Below are 16,863 nucleotides of genomic sequence, written 5' to 3'. Positions count from 1 at the left end.
CCACGAGGATTCATCCACAGTGAAGTGATGAAGACGCTCTGACCTTCATCACGTGAAATCATCAAACACTCCATTCGTTTGTTGGAGGAACAAGAAACAAGTTTAATGATCAATGTGACAAATTAATAGTTTGATTTCCTGCAAACTGGTTTTTGTCCATCTAACTTTGAGTTAAAGATTGAAAATGTTTGTGAAGTTATAAAAAGTAATAAAATAGTGCAACTTTTTAAAACTTTTTTATATTTATCTACATATAAACAACCGTTTTCTATTTTACATCAACCAAACACAGAAAACAAAAGTTAACAAATTTACAATCAATTCATTTCTAAAAACAAGCAACCTTCTGTCGAGCAACGATGACATCATCAAAGGTGTGAACTGAAAGAACGGAGAGGAGTATGGCAGCTCAGAGGGGTCATGCCACAGTTTCATCAACTCCATCACAAATAAATGGTCAATGGTCTGTATTTATAGAGTTCTCTTCTAGTACATGAAATGATTCCATAACTAAAGTTTGATCAGTCAGAACCGGCGTTGCTCTGCCTCTGATCAGAGAAAGAGAGAACGTGTCATCTGACAAGAACTGATTCAGGTGTGATCCTGATCAGTTCATCTCAGGTGCAACACCTGGAACCGCAAACAGCTGTTCATTATACCCAGTATGACAATGTCCATGTTGTCCTGAAGGGGGGGCACCACACTCCTGTGACCCTCAGCTGCAGCACTTACAAGCTCATACGACCTTACAAATACCGCCTTAACAATCTAGACTGTGCTCAGATCAGTCTAGATTCTCTTCAGGGTTTAGTTCCGTCTGATGCCTCGATTCCCAGCAGGGCCTGGACCGCCTCCAGGGGGACCCCTTCTTGAGTCTGGATATGCATAGTGGTCCCATCTGGCCCATTGACAATGACGATCTGGTCTGATGCGGGTTCTGCAAGTTGGACTGTTAGCCCCTCCGTCTCAATGTAGATCTCCTGTCCCTCTTTCAGTTCTTTGGCTTCAAATGCCTCTGTGGTGCTGGACTGAAACAAGTCCCCCTGCTGTAGCTGAGAGGAGGCCTGTATCTGGACTGTGCTGGACTCAAGAGTCTGGATTGTTGCAGACCCGGTTGCCTGAATCAAGGTAGAACCAGGTGTCTGGACAGAGTCGGACTTCAGAGGTTTTGTCTCAGTTTCGGGACTCGAGCCCAGAGCTTCCTCCAGCTCCTTCATCTGGGCTGCGATGGCAGATGTACTCAGGGCCTGGTCCTGGCCCACTGGCAGAGGCCCCTCCCCCTGGTCTCCTGGAGTCACCTCCATGGGTGTGTCAGTGGGGGGAGCCTTGGTTGCGGGTGTCTTAGCAGAGGTGGAGCCAGAAGCACTGCAACACCAGAGAAACACATTGAGACTTCAGATCATCTTCAGACCCGGTCCAGGTCTGAAACTATGGAGCTAGATTCTGTGCATGTTGTACTAATCGCTCCCATTCCCCTGCAACACAGTGTGGCTTGAAACGACTGAACACCAACACGCTCATTCGTTCTGCTTTACAAATACAAAACGACCCAAACAAATGCACAAAAAATGTGTAATTGATAGTTGAAAAACAAATGGACTTGGGCATAAAAAGGTAAATCCCACATTTACAAAAATGTGTCCTAGATGTACAAAACTAATTATTTTACATCTCAAAATGTATATAGCATTAAGACCAAAAAAATGAATAAATAAAAGCGGTGTGCAGGAGTCGTTTCTATCTCCATAGTCAAACCATAGACGCTTCTAAATTTGGAGGGAGCCCGTATTCAGACCTTAACGATTAATGTTGAAATGAATTCATATCTCTCTCCCAAGTGACATCATTTTTTGTTGAGTTTTGAAGATTCTGGCTCAATAAGAAACCAACACATATTCAGAAACCTTTACCACATGTCTCCATGTGATCACCTGGGTCACCTCACCTGAGGTCAGCACTGGTGGTCAAGAGTTTGGTTCCATCTGGAATCCCCAGAGGAGGCACAGAGACCAAGCTGGAGTCCTGAGAGGAGGTGACGGGGGTCACAGGGGTCACTGTTTTTCCACCTTGAACAGAAAGTGAAAAGTTAAAAACAGTCAGTCCAGTAGGGGGCAGCAGATGTAGTATCTGTACCTGTTTTGAGCGTCTCTATTCCGTTCTGGTGAACTGAAACACTGTTCTCCATCTTGAATCTCTTCGACGGCGGTAACATCTTAGAATTCTGGGGGAAATATTTGGATTAAATCAGGGATACCCATCACCTGCCATAGGTTCTACAGTAAAACAGGTCATAAAGAAAAACAGACTGTATCTAGAACCCTGTACTCAGAACTGAACGTCACCAGCCTGTTTACCTCGATGTATCGAACATTCTTACTGGTCAGACTGGGACAGGGAGATGCCCCAGGAACCATCCTCATCTTGTTCACCTCATCCAGGATCCCGAGAGACCTGGCAACCTGAATCACACAGTCCAGTTCAGATTCACCCACAGTAGCTCACAACGGATCCCAGTAGCTCACAACAGATCCCAGTAGCTCACAACAGATCCCAGTAGAAACTCTCACCTCAATGTTCCTGACCTCAAGTGAAGTGGCTCCTCCTTGTGGACTGATGATATAATCCTGAGCGGCCTGTTTCACATGAACCTGCAGAGACTCGTACTCTCGGTAAATGTCTGGAAACCGAGTCCGAGCAGGACCACCGCGCTCCACCTACAGAGGACACAGGACGGTGTCAGACCCGGACTCAGGACCTGGACTGAGGCATGTATTAAACCTTTTACTGTGTACCAGTGATATACACGTGTGTGTTTTATTAGCATGTACCTTTGCCAACAGCAGCTCCCACAGACTCAAGACTTTGGTCAAACGAGGAAGAACGATGTCCATCAGCTCCTCGTCCTCGCACTGCGCCACCAGCTGGAAACAACAACAATCCACACACCTGCATGTAAGGGTCATTACATTATACCTGTAAACAAAGACTTTACTTTGAAAGTCCATGTCCTCACTTCCTTCCTCTTACCTCTTGCAGTCGGTCTCGTCTCCTCTCCACCTGCTGCTCTGACGTTACCATGGTAACACTAAGCTTTGGAGGTCGTCCACGTCGACCACGCCTACTGACCACGCCCACTGCCACCTGAGAGAATTGACCAATCAGACGAACTGATTATTAACCTCCTTTCAGCAGTTTATCACGTTGTGGTTCAGATCTGCAACGCGGTGATTTACTGCAGGTGTGATTCACCAAGTTGACGTGAACTCACCTTAGGAGGCGGTGCCAGTGGTCGGCCCCTCCCTCTGCCCCTCCCCCGGCCCCTCCCTCGGCCCCGGGGTCGGCCGGGGCCGCGGTGATGGAGGCCCCTGAGTCCTACAGCTGCTGCTGGACCTCCCTCCACCTGAACAGACAGAACGCACAGCAGATTAGAACCAACATGTGTGACTAACATGTGTGACTAACATGTGTGTCTAACATGTGTGTCTAACATGTGTGACTAACATGTGTGTCTAACATGTGTGTCTAACATGTGTGACTAACATGTGTGTCTAACATGTGTGACTAACGTGTGACTAACATGTGTGTCTAACATGTGTGACTAACATGTGTGACTAACATGTGTGACTAACATGTGTAACTAACCCGTATGATCAACCTGTTTAACTAACATGTGTGACTAACATGTGTAACTAACATGTGTAAGTAACATGTGTAACTAACATGTGTGACTAACATGTGTAACTAACATGTGTAACTAACATGTGTGACTAACATGTGTGACTAACATGTGTAACTAACATGTGTGACTAACATGTGTAACTAACCCGTATGATCAACCTGTTTAACTAACATGTGTGACTAACATGTGTAACTAACATGTGTAAGTAACATGTGTAACTAACATGTGTGACTAACATGTGTAACTAACATGTGTAACTAACATGTGTGACTAACATGTGTGACTAACATGTGTGTCTAACATGTGTAACTAACATGTGTGACTAACATGTGTGACTAACATGTGTGACTAACATGTGTGTCTAACATGTGTGTCTAACATGTGTAACTAACATGTGTGACTAACATGTGTGACTAACATGTGTGACTAACATGTGTAACTAACATGTGTGACTAACATGTGTGACTAACATGTGTGACTAACATGTGTAACTAACATGTGTGACTAACATGTGTAACTAACATGTGTGACTAACATGTGTAACTAACATGTGTAACTAACATGTGTAACTAACATGTGTGACTAACATGTGTAACTAACATGTGTGACTAACATGTGTAACTAACATGTGTGACTAACCCGTATGATCAACCTGTTTAACTAACATGTGTAACTAACATGTGTGACTAGCATGTGTAACTAACATGTGTGACTAACATGTGTGACTAACCTGTGTAACTAACATGTGTAACTAACATGTGTGACTAACATGTGTAACTAACCCGTATGATCAACCTGTGTAACTAACATGTGTGACTAACATGTGTAACTAACATGTGTGACTAAGATGTGTAACTAACATGTGTAACTAACATGTGTAACTAACCCGTATGATCAACCTGTTTAACTAACATGTGTTACTAACATGTGTGACTAACATGTGTGACTAACATGTGTGACTAGCATGTGTAACTAACATGTGTAACTAACATGTGTGACTAACATGTGTGTCTAACATGTGTAACTAACATGTGTAACTAACATGTGTGACTAACATGTGTGACTAACATGTGTGACTAACATGTGTAACTAACCCGTATGATCAACCTGTTTAACTAACATGTGTGACTAACATGTGTAACTAACCCGTATGATCAACCTGTTTAACTAACATGTGTGACTAACATGTGTAACTAACATGTGTAAGTAACATGTGTAACTAACATGTGTGACTAACATGTGTAACTAACATGTGTGACTAACATGTGTGACTAACATGTGTAACTAACATGTGTGACTAACATGTGTAACTAACCCGTATGATCAACCTGTTTAACTAACATGTGTGACTAACATGTGTAACTAACATGTGTAAGTAACATGTGTAACTAACATGTGTGACTAACATGTGTAACTAACATGTGTAACTAACATGTGTGACTAACATGTGTGACTAACATGTGTGTCTAACATGTGTGTCTAACATGTGTGACTAACATGTGTGACTAACATGTGTGACTAACATGTGTAACTAACCCGTATGATCAACCTGTTTAACTAACATGTGTGACTAACATGTGTAACTAACATGTGTGACTAACATGTGTAACTAACATGTGTAACTAACATGTGTGACTAACATGTGTGACTAACATGTGTAACTAACATGTGTGACTAACATGTGTAACTAACCCGTATGATCAACCTGTTTAACTAACATGTGTGACTAACATGTGTAACTAACATGTGTAAGTAACATGTGTAACTAACATGTGTGACTAACATGTGTAACTAACATGTGTAACTAACATGTGTGACTAACATGTGTGACTAACATGTGTGTCTAACATGTGTAACTAACATGTGTGACTAACATGTGTGACTAACATGTGTGACTAACATGTGTGTCTAACATGTGTGTCTAACATGTGTAACTAACATGTGTGACTAACATGTGTGACTAACATGTGTAACTAACATGTGTGACTAACATGTGTGACTAACATGTGTGACTAACATGTGTAACTAACATGTGTGACTAACATGTGTAACTAACATGTGTGACTAACATGTGTAACTAACATGTGTAACTAACATGTGTAACTAACATGTGTGACTAACATGTGTAACTAACATGTGTGACTAACATGTGTAACTAACATGTGTGACTAACCCGTATGATCAACCTGTTTAACTAACATGTGTAACTAGCATGTGTAACTAACATGTGTGACTAGCATGTGTAACTAACATGTGTGACTAACATGTGTGACTAACCTGTGTAACTAACATGTGTAACTAACATGTGTGACTAACATGTGTAACTAACCCGTATGATCAACCTGTGTAACTAACATGTGTGACTAACATGTGTAACTAACATGTGTGACTAAGATGTGTAACTAACATGTGTAACTAACATGTGTAACTAACCCGTATGATCAACCTGTTTAACTAACATGTGTTACTAACATGTGTGACTAACATGTGTGACTAACATGTGTGACTAGCATGTGTAACTAACATGTGTAACTAACATGTGTAACTAACATGTGTGACTAACATGTGTGTCTAACATGTGTAACTAACATGTGTAACTAACATGTGTGACTAACATGTGTGACTAACATGTGTGACTAACATGTGTAACTAACCCGTATGATCAACCTGTTTAACTAACATGTGTGACTAACATGTGTAACTAACCCGTATGATCAACCTGTTTAACTAACATGTGTGACTAACATGTGTAACTAACATGTGTAACTAACATGTGTGACTAACATGTGTAACTAACATGTGTGACTAACATGTGTGACTAACATGTGTGACTAACATGTGTGACTAACATGTGTGTCTAACATGTGTAACTAACATGTGTGACTAACATGTGTGACTAACATGTGTGTCTAACATGTGTGTCTAACATGTGTGTCTAACATGTGTGACTAACATGTGTGACTAACATGTGTGACTAACATGTGTAACTAACATGTGTGACTAACATGTGTGACTAACATGTGTGACTAACATGTGTGACTAACATGTGTAACTAACATGTGTGACTAACATGTGTAACTAACATGTGTGACTAACATGTGTAACTAACATGTGTAACTAACATGTGTGACTAACCCGTATGATCAACCTGTTTAACTAACATGTGTAACTAGCATGTGTAACTAACATGTGTGACTAGCATGTGTAACTAACATGTGTGACTAACATGTGTGACTAACCTGTGTAACTAACATGTGTAACTAACATGTGTGACTAACATGTGTAACTAACCCGTATGATCAACCTGTGTAACTAACATGTGTGACTAACATGTGTAACTAACATGTGTAACTAAGATGTGTAACTAACATGTGTAACTAACATGTGTAACTAACCCGTATGATCAACCTGTTTAACTAACATGTGTTACTAACATGTGTGACTAACATGTGTGACTAACATGTGTGACTAACCCGTATGATCAACCTGTTTAACTAACATGTGTAACTAGCATGTGTGACTAGCATGTGTAACTAACATGTGTGACTAGCATGTGTAACTAACATGTGTAACTAACATGTGTGACTAACCCGTATGATCAACCTGTTTAACTAACATGTGTGACTAACATGTGTGACTAACATGTGTGACTAACCCGTATGATCAACCTGTTTAACTAACATGTGTAACTAGCATGTGTGACTAACATGTGTGACTAACATGTGTAACTAACATGTGTGACTAACATGTGTGACTAACATGTGTAACTAACATGTGTGACTAACATGTGTAACTAACCCGTATGATCAACCTGTGTGACTAACATGTGTGACTAACATGTGTGACTAACATGTGTGACTAACATGTGTGACTAACATGTGTAACTAACCCGTATGATCAACCTGTGTAACTAACATGTGTAACTAACATGTGTAACTAACCCGTATGATCAACCTGTTTAACTAACATGTGTGACTAACATGTGTAACTAACGTGTGACTAACATGTGTGACTAACATGTGTAACTAACACTTGTAACTAACATGTGTAACTAACATGTGTGACTAACATGTGTAACTAACCCGTATGATCAACCTGTGTAACTAACATGTGTGACTAACATGTGTGACTAACATGTGTAACTAACATGTGTAACTAACCCGTATGATCAACCTGTTTAACTAACATGTGTGACTAACATGTGTAACTAACACTTGTAACTAACATGTGTAACTAACCCGTATGATCAACCTGTTTAACTAACCATGAAATAACACCAGACACACACACCTGTGACATACACAACATAGAGAATGAAAGCGATGATGTGATGCAGTGTTAATTTTGGCAGCTATTTTTGATTTAGTCTTAGTCTTAGTCTTTTGACGAAAATGCATATTAGTTTTAGTCACCTTTTAGTCATTTTAATCCTTCTTAGTTTTAGTCTAGTTTTAGTCGACGAAAACAAATTCCATTTTAGTCTAGTTTTAGTCGACGAAAACAAATTACATTTTAGTCTAGTTTTAGTCGACGAAAACTAATTCCATTTTAGTCTAGTTTTAGTCGACGAAAACTAATTCCATTTTAGTCTAGTTTTAGTCGACGAAAACTAATTCCATTTTAGTCTAGTTTTAGTCACATTTAATAGCCACATTAAACTCCTTTTCTATAAAAACATATAGCTGCAGCCTAATAGCTTAAAAATATATATTTAATTTTAAATGTGAAAACAAAAAGGGAGAGCAGGTCAGACTGGAGCCGGACACAGAAACTGAACATCGGTACAAACCAACTGCAGCTTCTGCTCTGATGAAGAAGCTGAGACTGATCTCTGAGCAGCTGAGACCAGAGAAACTCTGGTTTTCACTGTTTCCATAGTTAAGAAGCAGTCGGTCACTGAGAGGCTGCTCCACGAGAACGCGCTCTGCTTTCACTGTGTCTCTCTGAGCGAGTGCGCGAGGCGGGGGGCGGGGCTATGGACCGGAGCGCTATCTGGGAGCGCACAGGCACACACACACAGACACACACACACACACACACACACACAGATTCACTCGCCCGCTCCTGATACTTCATGACGGCCTGATACGATGATGTTTTAAAAATTATTGTGACTTAGTCAACCACCAACATTTTCGTCTCGTCTCGTCTCGTCAACGAAAATTAAAATAGATTTCGTCATAGTTTTTATTTTCAAAGATTCGTTTTCGTTACGTCTTCGTCTCGTCTTCGTCATGGAAAAAAGGTCGTTAACGAATATATTTCGTCATCGTCTTCGTCAACGAAATTAACACTGATGTGATGATGGTTACTGTTTATATAGATTAAACAAACTATATAATTATATCAGATAATATAATACATATAACTGTATCAGATTATGGTTTGTGATGGTAAACTGTTGGACAGACTCCACTGAGCTCTGCACCATCAAACGTTTCATCAGTCTGTTGTTTGAACCATGACTGAGTTTACACACGTGTCTGATCACACTGTGCGTCTCTGTGTGTGTGTGTGTGTGTGTGTGTGTGTAAGTTAAATAACGTATATAATCGGTACATAGACTAACATGTCAACAACAGCTCTGATTGGTGGACAGGTCTCTTACTCTGTTTGTTGCCGTGGCAGCAGGTGTGTCCTCCGTCTTCTCGCCTGTCGTCTCCTGTGATTGGCTGAGCTCTCTGACTGGCGGTGGTGTGTTGCTAGGCTGGTCACCAGGGGGATCAGGGTCTCCGTGGGTCGGGTTTAGTTTGTAGTGCCGGTTCAGGCCTCCAGGACCGATGTAGGCCTTATCGCAGGTCTGGCAGTGGTGGGACCTGGACTTGTGGCTGTAGGTGAGGGAGGCTCCGGGGGCGGGGCCATCCTTCCTCACGCCCTCCTCCTCCTCCTCCTCCTCCGTGCTCATTTCAGAGTAGTCGTCAGAGTCGGACTGGTGGCTGTCAGCGAGGTCCTCTGTCTTTATGAACTTGTAATCTTTGGCTTTGTACTTCGGTGGTCTGGAGACCCGACCAGATCTAGTCTGGACCTTCGCCCCCTTCTTCTCCCTCTTCTTTAACCTCTTCTTCAGTTTGTCTGCTTCTCGGTCCTTCCCTGCCGGGACCACAGGGGGAGGGGGAGGTTTGGTCGCGGTGGCAGATGGGGCTGGTGTGATGGTCGTCAGAACAGCAGTTCGTTTGACGGGACTCTTCTTGGCGGCGGCCATCGTTCCGTTAATGGGTTTGATTTGCTGGATGCTGACATTACTAGAATTGGGCGGGGTCTTAACAATGGAGGTGGCCAATGCCATAACAGATGCGGGGGGGCCAGCAGGTTTCTGACTCGGACCAGAGGCAGTGGCTGTTGATGTGGTATGGCCCGTCAGCTTGTGGACCAATGGGAGAAGAGATCCAACTACAGGGACAGGGCTCTGTAGCAGCAGCTGGATGGGCGGGTCCCCTGGACTCTGCTGCAGGAAGAACTGCTGACCCTCCGGACCAACCACAGGCTGGATGTGGATGATCTGAGCACTGCTCACGCTGCCATTGGCTGACAGCTTCACCTGAGGATGATTGACAGATACAGTTTTCTGCTGCATGGTGGAGCCGTGCTTCACTTCCTGTTTGGGAGGAACCTTGATCTGAATAGTGACGGGCTCCGACTGAAAGGACAGAAAACCAGAAGCTGCTCAGTCTCAGAAAAATCCTCACGTTGACACTGTGGAACAACTGAGATATGTCATTGATAACAGATATTTATAGTCACTGAATCATCAGTTATAATCAATAGAAGAGTCAATTCCATGTCGGGAATATTTGAGTTGAATAAAACCAGTTGATTTAACCTAAAGGTTTTAATTCTGACTGAATATTAACAAGCAAACATATGGAAACATCTGGAGACACCAGGGGTCTCATTTATCATCATCCAAAACTTCAGGATTATTAAATTCAGAGACATATGTGATGTCCTCATCTATAGAATTTATAGAATTATCATTATAAGCTTGTGTTTGTCCTGGGATGGTTCGGTTCCGTCAGTCGATCTAATGCTGGACTCAGAGATCACAGATCTATAGAATCTAGATCAGCTGATCATCACTGAACCCTCGTCTCCTCCTCACGTCAGGATTTATTTATCTAGAGCATCGGACCGATTCCCTCACATCAGTGGATCCTCAGCTCCTCTGGGATGATATTTGGAAAGTGAAGTTTGAAAGTGAATAGTTTGTCTTCATGGTGATCTCCAGGTCGCTCTGTGCACCTGATGGAACAGCCCTGTTCACTGCAGACCTTCTACACACACTCATCCTGGATGATACACGCAGTGTTAGAAGATATTGTTCAAAACTATAATGACTCAGCTCTGAAGCTCCACAGTTTAATGGAGTCTGGAGATAATTAGTTTTTTATATTTTGTATTGAAGGTTCGTGTGGAACAGTTTTGTCGCGCGATCAGAACTAAAGCTGTTGATTTAAATGTTGTTGATGAAGTGGATCAATAATCTGCTTCAGTTCAGAATTTGTGTGGAAATTCTCAAAATGTTCCCACTAAGTTTGTTTTTATTAATCACAACGTTTGCATGAGAAGTGGCGTCTGCACGTTTCAGGCCACGGTTATCGATGAGACCCCTGGGTCTGCAGGGTGCAGCAGACACAAACCGGAAGTGACCTATTAACTCTGCTGCAGAGGTCATGTGATCATGTCTACATCACCCGACACTGTCTTCAGCTGAACATCTGGATGTGAAACAGTGTGGTCACATGACTCAGCTACGTCACTAGACAAGTGTAAGAGGAAGGAGGTGATGGAGGAAGCAGCAGAGAAACTGATATGTGGTGAGGAGTGGACGTGTTGAACAGTCTGAGACTTTCACACAAACCTTTAAAGGTTGAGATGCTTCACTTAAATCTTCCATTTGATCAAAACTGAACTGTGATGGAAACTTCTCAGAAACAGATTCTGCATTTCCACTTTTACTGGTTTAGTCAATCAACAAGTTTTCAATATTATAAATCATCGAGAAACTGCAGATTAATTGACAGCGAAAAACATTTGTTCACATTAATTCAGAGCAGCTGAAGAATCAGATCCCCCCCCCTGTTTAAACATAATCTAATCTGCTAATAACCGCTCATGACGCTCCTGGTGGTGGAGGTAATTACCGGTAATCTAGTATTTAATAACCTGAATATAAACGTCATCCAGCAGATCGCAGGTCAGATCTAACCTCCGAACCCTTGTTTGAGAACCTTTGAGTGAACTTTGATGGACTCGTGCTGTGACAGACAGCTGAGTACAACTGAACCTGTGGATCTGTCTGAGCCAGATGTGGCTCCATGTGTGACCCACCTTCTTCTGGACCACCTGGACTGAGCCACTGGTGTGCATGGCCACCTGCTGGGCGACGCTCTTCAGCTGCTGGGAGGCATTGTTCTGGGTCTTGAGGTTCTCCTGAGGAACCTGCTGGAGAACCTGGACCTGCTGCTTGGACTTGGCGACCTGGTTGATGACCTGCTGCAGCTGACTCGGATCCAGGGTGGCATTGTGGACCGGGGTGGTTCTGAGCAGCTGGCTCTGCTGGAGCAGCTGTGCAGCCTCGGTGTCGGGGACCTGGACGAGCTGCTGCCTGGTGAGTTGCTCCAGCAGGAACTGCTGCTCCTCGGCCGTCAGCCCGGAGCCCTCCACCAGGCTGCCGTCCGGCTGCACGTAGATGATCGTGGTGTTGCCCAGGTCCGGAGCCTGGCCCGCGAGCTCTGTGCCCACCACGATGCTCTGTTCCTCCGGGCATCTCTGTAAGAAGTCCTCCAGCTGAGCTCCGGACCCTGACGGCAAACTCTGCGCGGACGGGCCGCTCTCAACACCGTCCACGGGCTGTGAACTGCCCGCGGAAAGACCGTTGAGTTCCCCGGGCTGTGTGCCCTCAGCGGCGGGGGTGTGAGCCTCGGATCCCGGCGGTTCTGCGGCTCTTATTGTTCTGATCGGTCCGCTCTCATCCTCCTTGTCCGCCATTTTGGCTGCGAGGCTATCAGTTAGCTTAGCTCACCCTGGGGGCCAGTCGGTAGCTCCAGTCATCCGGAGGTAGAATCCAGTGGAATGAAGTCGGTGCGTGCGAGCGGTCAAAACGCTCCGCGGGGATTGTGGACGTCTCTACCGGCAGCGGCGACACCGGGAGCGGGTCACGGTTAGCGGGGGACTTTTGAACTAGCCTAGCTTAGCCCACCGCCGGAGCAGAGACTCTGAATGTACGGAGCGGATCCGCGGACTGGATTCAGCATTTTAACATGAAAAATGTGAATCGTTGAATAAATGTGTATTTTACATCGTTTTACAACTTTAAAATCTAATCCGTAACATAAACAAACGTGTTTATTCTCGTATAAAACATTATGACGTTTGTTAGACCAGAAATAAAAGCGTGTGTCGGGGTATAACACGTTATATGAAAATGTTGTCACATAAAAACAAGTGACATCAGTGTGAAACGGAAGGAGAATCCAGCCTCCGCGTTTTCTTAGCAGCACTCGCTGAGTTTCCGCTTCCGGTCAGTTATTTTTGTATTGATCAATCAGAAAATACAAAATCATGGAAACATCAAATCAATCAGAGGTGAAGGTGTAATTCTCCGTGTCGCCGGTGAGCGGCGCAGTTTGTTGACGGTGTCTCCGCATCTGTCCGCCTCATGTCACCTGACTAACATCCAGCTGTGAAACAAACACCTGCATCAACATCTGGAATCAGCCTCAGTGAGTGATGCCTCCTCCTGATGCTAACGCTGCGTTAGCATGAGCTACTCTCACATGATGCTAGCTTACCTGTGCTCTGCTAGTGAAGCTAGCTCGGTAAACAGCATGATGTCGGTTTGTTTGTTAGCTTAGCTGTTTACAGAAGTCTTCGTCTGACATCGTCACACCAGACTCCATTAGCAAGAAGCTAATGAATGCTCCTCGTTAGTGTGTGTGAGACTCTGTGTTTGGCAGCTGTGACTGGAGACATGTCTCCCTCTTATGAATCCTTCGGTTTCATCCGGGGCATGTGCGATCAACCTAACAACGGTTAACTGGTGTTTAGTCTGTGTCGGGAGAATAATCCAGAATTATATCTTAAAACCTGAACTTGAAATGATTCGTGTTACTGAAGTTATCAACGTGACGTTATCATGTGTCGTGTGACGATGACCAGTTCCTGTCGTTCGGAGCAGAGCTCAGTCCAACTGGAGGTAGCAGCTCCTGGATCTGTCACCCAGAGAGGAGGTGTCAGCTGTTCACACGCCTTCACTACAGACCTGTTTCCATCTGCATGATGTTTCTTTAGAGTTTGTTTTGTAAGTGAACAGTCATTTGTTAGTTTTCTCTAACTGGGTTTGGTGCAGGGCTCGGTCATGGCTGCAGACTGAGGTTCTACTGATGCTGGTTTCCAGTTATTTGATGTGGTTTTAAATTGGCGTTTTGAACTGACTTCAGGGACCAGTGTGAGTCCACTTCAGCAGAGACATGGCGACTCAGCTGACCCCGCAGTCCGTCCTGAGAGAGTTCTGCCCGCTCTACCACCTGCTGAACTCCATCCCAGCCAAGGTACTGAACCAGTCCAAACCCGGCTAAAACCCAGACCAGCTGGGCACAACATTTCAGAGCAGAATCTGAACATCAAGGCCAATAAGGTTCATTACATCCTGAGAGAGAGATGATGATGATGATGAAGGCTTCTGTCTCCTCAGGTGCAGCGGGGGTTCAGGTCGGTGCTCGTCTACCTGACGGCTGTTGACAGCAGCAGTGACTTCCTGGCGGTGGGCAGCAGTATTGGCATGTTGTACCTGTACTGTCGCCGCCTGGCACACATGAATAAGTACAGTCTGGAGGTCAGATCTTTTCTTCTGTGGTGCTTATTGTAGTAGCTCCAGTGTGTGTGTTTGACATGTGTTGAAGTGTGTTCATGTCTGTGTGCTGCAGGGAAAGTGTGATGCGATCACAGCTGTGAAGCTGCTCAGCTGTTTTGATGATCTGGTTGCAGTAGGATCAGCTTCTGGTCGGGTGTCAGTCTTCCAGCTGGTGTCTCCACTTCCTGGTCGCAACAAACAGGTGAGAAGATCCACAGGTGGGTTTCAGGCCCGGCCCACACGGATGTGGATATTTTGCCAAACAAACGTTTTCCTGTGTTTTAGCTTCTTGTCCACACACATACACAAGTTTTTCTATGTGTAGGGTTTGGGGGTTAGGTTCAGGGTAACCCTAACCCCCTCACCCGACACATACCTACACACATACCTACACACATACCTACACACATACCACCCCAAATCCTACACTTACAAACCCCAACCTCAGCCCCCCCACTTTGTTTTACAAACGTCTTCCAAAGTGCAGATTTTTAAAAACTCGGGTTACTGTGTATCCGTGTGCACTAAGGGTCAACGATTCATAAGTTTGCCCGATTAATCCACGCTGATGGGGCGTTTCACAAACCATCAGTATTTTTTTGAACTTGGTTCCAATAGTGGTCGATGGCTGAGCTTTGTGACTGGCCTGGCATCCCTGTTTGAGCATTTGTTTTGCACTGGAGGGCAAATATCATTTGAACACGAGTCCACAGTAGCATAGACAAGAGTCTGTCTCTCTTTGTGTTCAGGTGTAACCTGTCTCTCTCTCTCTGCCGCTCTGTGTGCAGTTGAGGCGGTTCGATGTGGTTGGGCTTCACAAAGGTTCGGTCACATCCCTGGCCTGGAGCACTAACGGGATGAAACTGTTCTCAGGAGATGATAAAGGACGAGTCGTCTTCTCAGCTCTGGACCTGGACCAGGTGAAGCCAGCTCAACACACGAGTGTCTACACTGTCCACACCAAACTGTACATGGTCACCTGGGAGGAATGATGTAATCATGACATCATGAGTGTGTGTGTGTGTGTGTGTGTGTGTGTGTGTGTGTGTGTGTGTGTGTGTGTGTGTGTGTGTGTGTGTGTGTGTGTGTGTAGGGGCTGTGTAAACCTGTGCTGCTGTTGGAGGAATCCTCCGGTGTAGTCCAGGTGGAGTACAGTCAGCAGGTGCTGCTGGTGTCAACGCAGCACAGAACTCTGCTCTACTGTACACAGACACAGGAAGTCCAGCAGCTGGGCTCTAAACCCCGCAAGAGGTACGACACACTGCATACATGTAATATACTACACGCATATCATACAACATGTATGTCATACAACAATGCGTCATACATTATAACAAAATATAACATGAACAGCTTGAGATCCAGAAGAAGAGAGCGCAGCGTGTTGACGTGTGTGTTGACGTGTGTGTTGATGTGTTTATCGGTGTGTGTATTGGTTGCAGCAGCGGCAGGTTCGGCGCCTGCTTCCTGCCGGCTCTATGTAAACAGAGCGACCTTCAGGTGTTTGCTGCCCGGCCGGGACTCAGACTGTGGAGGTGTGACATCACAGGACAGGTGGAGGACACGCGACAGCTCAAACCTCTGTTTAACACACAGGTACACTGACAACATACGTGTACTGTTTCTGTTGAAGCTGCACATATATGATTAACTGTGGTTGAATGAAATATAGAAATACTATGATTGTTTAATTCATTCTTTGTGTCTGTCTGTCCCTCTCTGTCTCTCCTGTCTGTCTCTTTGAATGTGCCTGTCTGACTCTCTCTGATATCTGTCTCTCTATCCTATCCATTTCTGTCTGTCTGGCTCAATGTTGTCTGCGTGTCTCTCCTGTCTGTCTCTCTCTGTCCGTCTGTCTGTCTCACACGCTTCTGTCTGTCAGATTCCTCAGTTTCAGTTGTTTCCTCATCCCGGCCCAGTGGGAGCGTATCGTCCAGCGGACCGACAGCTCGGGATGCTCAGCTGCTTCCTCAGAAAGGACTGGATCCTGAGCTGGAACGAGTACAGCGTCTACGTGGTGGACTGTGTCAGCGAGGTGAGGCTGTTTCTACTCAGGACTCGTTACCACATCATCTGTGATGATGAGCTGTTCACTCGTGATCTGATCACAAAAGCCACATGCTAATACTGTAGTGATTGATGATGTGTTGATGTTTGATATCTGATCAGTTTCATATCTGATGTGTTCAGGTGATCATCGGATCTTTGGAGAGCAGTGGAGACATTGTATCAGTGTCGTGTTGTGAGAATGAGATCTTCATCCTGAAAGGAGACAGAGACGTGATCCGATTGTCCAGCAGCCCAGAGGGACTGACCTCCAGCTGTGAGTGAT

At 44.5% G+C, this 16,863-nt stretch overlaps 3 protein-coding genes across 10 annotated transcripts in view; 1 reads left to right on the top strand and 2 right to left on the bottom strand.

Moving 5' to 3' along the window:
- Positions 1–77: 77 nt before the first annotated feature.
- Positions 78–3,097, bottom strand: LOC128450571 (uncharacterized). Its single transcript, XM_053434108.1, has 7 exons — positions 3,028–3,097; positions 2,829–2,946; positions 2,568–2,714; positions 2,355–2,459; positions 2,134–2,221; positions 1,946–2,066; positions 78–1,365 (listed from the first exon to the last, which is right to left on the bottom strand). The coding sequence occupies exons 2-7, from the start codon at positions 2,889–2,891 to the stop codon at positions 801–803; spliced, it is 1,089 nt and encodes a 362-aa protein (XP_053290083.1). The 5' UTR covers positions 2,892–2,946; positions 3,028–3,097; the 3' UTR covers positions 78–800.
- LOC128450956 (uncharacterized) lies at positions 3,010–13,840 on the bottom strand. Its single transcript, XM_053434718.1, has 4 exons — positions 12,008–13,840; positions 9,288–10,316; positions 3,269–3,400; positions 3,010–3,141 (listed from the first exon to the last, which is right to left on the bottom strand). Exons 1-4 carry the CDS (start codon positions 12,665–12,667, stop codon positions 3,010–3,012), a joined length of 1,953 nt encoding a protein of 650 aa, XP_053290693.1. The 5' UTR covers positions 12,668–13,840.
- Positions 12,860–16,863, top strand: part of tecpr2 (tectonin beta-propeller repeat containing 2) — a 17,837-nt gene continuing 13,833 nt past the window's right edge. Inside the window, exons 1-10 of one of the 8 annotated variants that reach the window (XM_053434100.1) lie at positions 12,860–13,401; positions 13,857–13,979; positions 14,119–14,229; positions 14,373–14,513; positions 14,605–14,733; positions 15,320–15,451; positions 15,625–15,782; positions 15,974–16,127; positions 16,414–16,566; positions 16,722–16,854. In XM_053434100.1, coding sequence (XP_053290075.1) covers positions 14,149–14,229; positions 14,373–14,513; positions 14,605–14,733; positions 15,320–15,451; positions 15,625–15,782; positions 15,974–16,127; positions 16,414–16,566; positions 16,722–16,854 — 1,081 coding nt within the window. In that variant the 5' untranslated portion in view covers positions 12,860–13,401; positions 13,857–13,979; positions 14,119–14,148. Of the gene's footprint in view, positions 13,402–13,837; positions 13,980–14,027; positions 14,230–14,372; positions 14,514–14,604; positions 14,734–15,280; positions 15,452–15,624; positions 15,783–15,973; positions 16,128–16,413; positions 16,567–16,721; positions 16,855–16,863 lie in introns of those variants that run through there. The other 7 variants (XM_053434102.1, XM_053434103.1, XM_053434099.1 and 4 more) reach the window with 7 other exon arrangements.

This window comes from Pleuronectes platessa, chromosome 11, assembly GCF_947347685.1.
Source record: "Pleuronectes platessa chromosome 11, fPlePla1.1, whole genome shotgun sequence".
Classification (NCBI taxonomy): domain Eukaryota; kingdom Metazoa; phylum Chordata; class Actinopteri; order Pleuronectiformes; family Pleuronectidae; genus Pleuronectes; species Pleuronectes platessa.
The sequence above is the reverse complement of the archived record's forward strand: the minus strand, read 5'-3'. Positions and strand labels throughout refer to the sequence as shown.